General features: G+C 34.5%; 1 protein-coding gene across 1 annotated transcript in view; it reads left to right on the forward strand.

The window, feature by feature from the left end:
• Window positions 1-8573, forward strand: part of LOC102729818 (contactin-6) — a 679553-nt gene that overhangs the window by 453061 nt on the left and 217919 nt on the right. Inside the window, exon 5 of the mRNA XM_081820967.1 lies at window positions 5946-6081. Within this exon, the coding sequence (XP_081677093.1) occupies window positions 6027-6081 (55 nt within the window). The 5' untranslated portion in view covers window positions 5946-6026. The remainder of the gene's footprint in view (window positions 1-5945; window positions 6082-8573) is intronic.

An 8573-nucleotide genomic window follows, 5' to 3' on the forward strand; every position in this document is an offset into this window, starting at 1 on the left:
GTATGCAATTCATAGACTGAGGAATGGTTTTATAGCCAAGGAGTAGATTGAGTGATAGCTTTCCAATTCTAAAAAAGCATTTTATATTAACATATAATGTATTATTTGTTTCAGGGGTACAGGTCTGTGATTCATCAGTCTTACACAATTCACAGTGCTCACCATAGCACATACCCTCCCCAGTGTCCATCACCCAGCCACCCCAACCCTCCCACCCCCCTCCACTCCAGCAACCCTCAGTTTGCTTCCTGAGATTAAGAGTCTTTTATGGTTTGTCTCCCTCTCTGGTTTTGTCTTGTTTCATTTTCCCCTCCTTTCCCCTATGATCCTCTGCCTTGTTTGTCAAATTCCACATATCAGTGAGATCATATGATAATTGTCTTTCTCTGATTGACTTATTTTGCTTAGCATAATACCTTCTAGTTCCAGCCACATCGTTGCAAACGGCAAGATTTTGTTTTTTTGATGGCTGCATAATATTCCATGGTGTGTGTGTGTGTGTGTGTGGGTGTGTGTGTGTGTGTGTGTATCACATCTTCGTCTATTGATGGCCATCTTGGCTCTTTCCATAGTTTGGTTATTGTGGACATTAAAAAAGCAATTATTCTGACCCATACAAAGAAACTGTTAGTGTTGTCTGGGTTAAGAATAATTAATGTTGGGTGTGACCTCACAGTCACAGCAATTGTTTCTGAATTCTTCTCTTACCTGCTTTCTGGGGTCAGATGCTTGTCAACAACACATGGTACAGAGGTCAATTTAAGGCAGGACACTCACTGGCTGAAGCTACTTCAAAATTCAGCACCCATTTTTTTCTGCTAAACAGATGTTATTTTTGCTGAGTGTATATACATAGGGTTAAAGAAATACAGTGCCACAATCCTTTACCTGAAAGCTTTATAGCCAAATATATTTTAGAGTTTAGAATATATTAGAATAGGGATGAGCAAAAGAACTTCCAGAAACTAAATCTGTAAAGGATCAGATAATAAATATTTTCTTGAGGGCCATATGGTCTCATATGCTAGAGCTATTCAACTCTGCCTTTGTAGCACAAAAATAGCCATACACAGTACATAAATAAACAGGCATGTTGGGTCCCAGGGAAACTTTATTACAAAAATAGACAGGATACCAAATTTTGTCATCATTCTGTAGTTTGCTGATCCCTATTTTAGCCTTTAGAAAGACATTGTGGTATAATTTCATATATATTTAGACAACACCTCCAGTGGGCAACAGCTCTATCAACCAACATTTCTGGTTTAGCAGCAAAACATGTAAATACTTATAATAGGTTGGATAAAACAGATTGAACAACCTCACATTAATTCAGGACAGGTTTTACCACCCATGGAATTTTGCCATCCAACTTAAAAGGATATTTTAATTTTCAGAGATTTAAAAAAATATATTTTGGAATTGCAAGAAAGGAATTCTGAACCTACGCATATTCTTTTGTTGAAGTGTTTGAAATTAATACTTTTGCATTGAGAAATTCCATGAGAGAAAAAAGAAACACCATGGTCTAGAGAGGACAAAGTTTGTTCAGTAAAAATACAATAGTGATCTTAGTAATTGGGTCACGAATGAAGACACGCACTTTTCCAGGTCAAAATGATATTTAAAAGATTGCATGGCCTAAAAACCTCACCTAAAACAAAATCCTGGTGATGCATTTTTGAAACTTTTTTAGAGCTTCTGGAAATTCTTTTAAGTTTATATATTGGCTTCCTTTATTTACCTCAAGCAATCTTTAGTATTCTAGGAACCTAGAAATAATTCCTGTGGCTACTTTGTGTGTCAATGACCAGTATAAATTTTACCTACTGAATATTTCTAGGCCATTTGTCTGTGAGTAAATAACCAGACTGTTCTCATCTGGATGGCTCTCATTGAGCCAGAGTACTCTCCTTCCTCATGTAATTTAAACTTTTACAAATGGAACTTTTACAAATGACAACCAATGTATAAATAATAACTATTAACCTATCTTTATAGAGTTTTGCCAAATAAAATATCTCCTGGGCTTTTGCCCATTATAGGATGCTGGTAAATACTCAGATGGTAAAGGAAAATATTTGCTATGAAATTATACACTGGGTTGAATCAAACAATTTTAGAATATTAGAGCTGGAAGAAACATAAAGGTAATCTCTAGGTCAAACCCCTCCATTTTCATAAGAGGAAAATGTCAGTCATTGTGATTATAAATGAATCACCCAACATTACCCAGCTGGTTAAGAGTAAGAGACAACAGCAGAAGAAATGTCTCTAGGTTCCCAGTTTAGTCTTTTTCTTGGTAATACTAGATTGTTTGGCTACCAAATACAAACCAAGCACATATTATGGAATAACTATGAGCTCTACATTAAACCTACCACACCAAGTATTATGAGCAAGTATTATATATGGTGTTTATCTTCAAAGTAAGGTATGAAAATTCTGGCAATACAATGGAGACTTTGATAAATACAAGTCTCAGAGGGCATATATCAGTCAGTTTGCTCTGGCATCTTTGAGAAATACTTCATATAAATTCAGGGTGAAGAATGTATGAACTATTCAGATGATTTTGGTTGCAAGAGATAAACGTACAACACAAACTGGATTAGGCAAATTTTCATTTTATTGGTTCACATCTGGAAATTCCAGGGGTGTAAGCATAACAGATGGCTTCATAATTTCATGGTATCAGGTATGATTATAGGTTTTTTGAATGGCAGAATACAACACAATAACACTCAGATATACAAAACTGGGATAGATGAAGCAGAACTCTTGTTTCTTACAGATCCAGATGAGACAAGGGCCATGCAGGGGAGTGTACCCAGGGACAGGATATAAGCAAGCTAGGAGAGTGAAGCAGCTCATGGATATCAGGTGGGGTAAGGTTAGCTAGATTTTGTGGGCTTCTGTGACATTGGGTATTTTGAATAATTATACCAGCCCAAGGAAGAAGGAACCATTCCTGAATGTTAGGTATCTGGACACTGCTGGAAATTGGGTTTGTGTGCAATTTAACCCAGGAGTATTAGATCCTGTAAGAGAAATAGTTGGGGTGAGGACTTAGTAAACTGTCTGCCAAGGGGAATTGAGAGTTTTTAACCATGTTTACAAAATTGGGTTAAGACAGCCCTAGTGAAATATTATATTACATTGGATCAACAGATTTTTATATTAGCAACTTAATCATCTTAATAATATTGACAAAGGTCCTGGTTTTGACTGTCATTGGTTTGGCTTATGTGCCCCCTCCTTTTATAAAACACTACAGTGAGTTAAATGGATTTCTGATTGACAATGCCCTGGTTACATCCTCATCCTTGGAGCTAGAAGGTGGAGGCAATCCCACTCCAATTATATGGACTGAGGGTGTTTAGGGAAGTGGTTCCTCAAAAGAAGGTCACAGAGCTTTTATCAAAAGAAGGGGAAGGAATTGCTGGGTTGGAAAAATAATGAATATCCATCAAATAAGTTGGTCATATAATTTATCTTGTAAATTAGGACTTTTTTGGAGGAGGAAAAAGGTACTGTTACTATTTGTGCTTTGACATTTCAAAGATTTTATTTATTTATTTGACAGAGAGAGAGAGACAGCGAGAGAGGGAACACAAGCAGGGGGAGTGGGAGAGGGAGAAGCAGGCTTCCCACAGAGCAAGGAGCCCGATGCGGGGCTCGATCCCAGGACCCTGGGATCATGACCTGAGCTGAAGGCAGATGCCTAACGACTGAGCCACCCAGGCGCCCCTGTGCTTTGACATTTCAATAAACAGAAACTGTCAGGGAAAAATAGTGATGTATGGTCATGCTACCATTACATGGTTTTTAAGAGAGATGTATGCTCCAATGGGGAATTCTATGCAAGTCAAAGAGCATCCATACGGAGACAGTGTATGATACATATGCAGAGTAAATAGAGAGTAGATCCTTGTGCCTATACTGGAAGTATTTACTGAGTAATCTGGCTGGAAAAGAACAGATAGAAATTCACTGTATAAGACCTTGAATACCATTCCAAAAACTTTAGATGGTTATGCAGTAGAGAATGAGCAAAGGTTTCAGAATGCTGGCATAATTGAACCAAATCTTTGTTTTAGAAAGATAATTTTGCATGTAATATTCCCATGTATGGAGAGGACAAGAGATTTCAGGAAGGAAGCCTATTCAGAGATCATATTATCTTTATCTTAGATTCCACTACTCTAGTCAAAACCGTCATTATCCCTTTCTTAGACTGCAAAAGTAACCTCATCATTTATCTGTGTAAGTCCATGTTTCAGTCCATCCCTTCCATTCTCCACCACAGCAAACAGAGTGATGTTTGTAAGATGTAATTTAAATTGCATCTGTCCTGCTTAAAATCCTCAATTATAATTTGAAAGTATGATATCCATACTTGTTAACATGGCCTATAGGCCCTGCATATTTGAGCTTCTTTCTCCTTTTTCAACCTTGTCTCATGCCATTGTCCTTCTGATGTCATGAACTGGTTCTTTTTCAGGTCTTTGAAAATGCAAACTTAGTCCTGCCTCAGGACCATGTCCTATTTTTTCCCTTTTGCTTAGACTGCTAGTCTCATTCCTCATCCTTACCCATCTTAATCCCTCCAGACCTACACCCCCCCATACCATGTACACCCACTCTTTGCCTGGCTAAGAGCTACCTGTCCTTCAAGCTTCAGCTCAAAATGCTATTTGAACCCCAGCCCACAGATCTCATAGATTTCATTTTTTAGTTCAAAACATTACCATATTTACCATGCATAAACATTCACCAATGTATATATCTGTGTTTGATTTTGTTCTTTTGTTAAATGTCTGTGTCTCTCATAAGATGGCAGGACTGAATATTAATTATTTTACCTTGGATTTTTATTCCTTGATTAAATTTGAAAGCATTTAACTTAGATTTTGTAAAAACTTTAAGTTGAATATAGTCAGTTTTTTACTTTAGTTGAAGTAATTAGCAACAGAAAGAAAAGAGTTTTAAAATTTAAAACTATATCAGGAAACGTTCAAAATTTCATTATCTGCTAGCATCACATGTAAAGTCCACATATTTCCAAAAGTATTTGAAGTTACAAGAAATATATATGTGTAAGTTAAAAATTCCCAAAGGGTCCTATCATTTGATATATATATCATTTTATCAAATGTAACCTAGTTGAGTGTATTCTGAACTTATTCTCTGTATATTTTTTTGAGATCATGAGTTTTAAGAGTCTCCTTATTAGATTTCTCTTTTGAAGTGAAGAACACAAAACACTTCATCTTAATTTCATTTATCATCAGATAGCTTAACTGTCAAAATAAATTAGAGAAAATTATGATGTAACACCACAGGAAACGCATGTCTCATATTTGAAAGATAACACTTTCAGAAATTCATTTCTTGCACAAATTTTGTAGTACAATATTAGTTTTAGTTGTACAAACATTAGGAAAGATCGTGTTTCTTAATGAATATATTCTCAAAAATAGTAATAAAAAAACTTAGAAGAGTCCATGAAATTTATAAAATCACTGTTAATACATATAAGATGGAGTAATATTTTATCCTATTTCTAATGGCATAGAATAAAAAATAAGAGCAGCAACAGAATTACAGGAGTTGGTTTAATATGTTTTTAATCCTCATTAACACATCAAAAGCATTTAACTCAAAATTATATTACTGAAAGTTTTAATCTATATAATACATTCAATTGAATTGCATTCCACCCCATTATCTACTACATCAAATCTCATAGCAAATGACATGTGTATCTAAGGTATGAACTGAAATTATGGAAATATGAATTGAAATGGAAACTTTGCAAAATATATATATACATAAAAGGTAGACATTTAGGTTGCTTTATTTTGAATAACAAAAATTTGTATACATTTTTAAGTATTCATGTTTGTATTTTTGTCATTTCATGACAATTTTGTTTCTTTCAGACTCTTGAGATACTGACTGGAAGATAGACATTTTTTTTCCTGCTGATTGTATGGGAGAAATTTTGACCTTAGAAAGTGGAAATGAGGTTGCTATGGAAACTGGTAATTCTGCTGCCACTCATAAATACTTGTGCAGGTAAAGTGTTCTATTTATGAGTTTTGATTGATAATCTATTGGCATTTTATTTTTTTCAATATGTGAAGCAATTTTCAAACGCATAACACTTACGTTATTTGAATTATTAAGTGATAAACAAAAATTTTAAGGTAGTTTCTATGGCTAATATAGAATCCTTAAAAATGCATCAAGCTCTATTTTTAAACAGAACTAATATTTTAATTATAAATGGTCAAATATGAAATTTTTATTGTAAAAGGATGCAATTAAATGATTTTTGCATCAATAAACAATGAAGAATAGTTATTTTTTATTTCCTGTATAGTTAAGTCTTTACAAATTAAGGTTGAAATACCTATTTTCTCTCAAATTTAAAATTTGGTTTAAAAAAAGCTATATTGAAATAGAAGAAAAAGTGATATAGAATGTTATATCAAAACTAGAAGTAACCTTTGAAATTGTTCTTTCCATTTCAATGATACATGTTCTTTTAGTCAACCTAGATCTATTAATATTGGTGTGTCAGTTAGCTTTTGCTGTGTAACAAACCATCCCAAATCTAAGTAGATTAAAGCAAGAAATAACCATGTATTTAGTTGACAAGTCTGAAAGTTGGCAATTCAGGGTAGACTCACTCAGGCTGTTCTTTTAGTTTTGGCTTGGATGAATAACATCTGTGGTCAGCTCCTGGGTCTTCTGGGACTACGCTGGTCGAGAACATTCTTAGCTGAGACAAGTGGGCTGCCTCGGCCTTGGTTCAAGTGATCTCTCATCCTCTGTGGCCCTGGGCTCTTTCACATAGTGACTGCTCAGAGTGCCAAGAGAAATCAGGAGCATGCAAAATATCATGATGCTGAGACTTGCAACTGGCCCAGTGTCATTTTTGCTATATCCTTTTAACCATTCTAAGTCACAAGACCAGTCCAGATTCAAGAGGTTTGGAAGTATCTTCATCTCTTGATAGAAAAACTGCAAAACTATAATATAGAGGGGCATGGAAACAGAAAAGGAAATAATAGTGGCCATTTTTTCTAAATCATCAGCCATGACCTGTTAAGATTGTAGAGTTCTATTCTTAATTGTCAAGTTTACCTATTTGAGTTGTCACAGAGTCTGGACATTAGCTAGATTATCTCCCTGTCAGAGTAGCCGTTCTACCATATCATGCTGCTTCCCACCAATTGTGTGACAATGGATACTTTTGAAGTTCATATATTTGTAAAAAAAAAACAAAAAACAGTAACATATTGGGAGAACACAGAAACCAACATAGTAATTTACAAGCCAGAAAAGCAGCAATTATAAGAGACACATATTTAATAGCAATTCCAAGAAATGGAAAGATATACTAATCTTGAAACCTATGAGAATGCTAAAATATGTAGAAATCAACTATTAGCATCAGAAAACCATATAAATAAAGGTATTTTTAACACTAGAGAATCCAGTGTTTAGAAGTGCTACAATCATATTTATTCAAAGTGATAACATTATTTTGATTCATGTCACTTCTAACTCTCTGTAATTAAGATTCAGAGGTAAATAATAATGTCTCTTTTTTGGTAATAGATTAAAAAAGGGCAGAGCAGAATCATCAAGATGCCCCCAAATTATACATGTATAAATAAGAAATTCTCTTCCAACTTTACATTTCAGCTTCCTGTCAAAATTTAGCATTAACATTTTGCTCTTTAAATATGTATATTGAATCAGCCTAGTATCTCCAAAAGACCTTTTGTGTTAAGTTAAAATAAATTATTAGTCTCAGAATGCATATCAGATCTGAGAAATCTTCTAATTCTTCTATTAACTTTATTTATCCAAACTGGATGTAATTCAACATGTCCTTTTGCTTTAGTCTAAAGGGAAAAATAATAATATGTCCTTGGTGCACAATATCCCTGTGAAAGAACAGATTGGATTTTTTTTTTTTTTAAGACATAGCTATTTAAATAAAATTGTCTGACCTAAACAATGCTCCAGAGGTAAGGATGTTAATAATGATATACACAACAGAACACTGCTTTAAATTTGTTTGGGTTTTTTTGTTGTTGTTTTTTATTTTTGTTTTTGTTTTTGTTTTTTTAGAGACCTCATGGTGTGTCTCCCCACTTGCAAATACTATGGTAGTTTGGAAAATTAGATTATCCGATGACGAAGTGCTATTTCTATGCATATATATAATATCTTCTTTGCTTTCCCAAAACGTACTTTGTATTAATTCTGAAAGGTTAGCCAATCTTTTACAGTTATCTGCTTTTTCCTTCCTATTTTCACAGGTATAATCTTGTGAAAATTTTGATATTTTGAATCTTCCCAGACTCTAATATTTTTTAAGATTTTATTTATTTATTTATTTGAGAGAGAGCAAGAGAAGTAGGGGGAAGGAGCAAAGGGAGAGGGACAAGCAGACTCTGCATTGAGCGCAGAGCCGGATGTGGGGCTCCATCTCACAAACCTGAGATCATGACCTGAGCTGAAACCAAGAGTCAGTCGCTTAACCAACTGAG

Source organism: Leptonychotes weddellii, chromosome 1 (genome assembly GCF_054177405.1).
Source record: "Leptonychotes weddellii isolate Sample4059 chromosome 1, ASM5417740v2, whole genome shotgun sequence".
Classification (NCBI taxonomy): domain Eukaryota; kingdom Metazoa; phylum Chordata; class Mammalia; order Carnivora; family Phocidae; genus Leptonychotes; species Leptonychotes weddellii.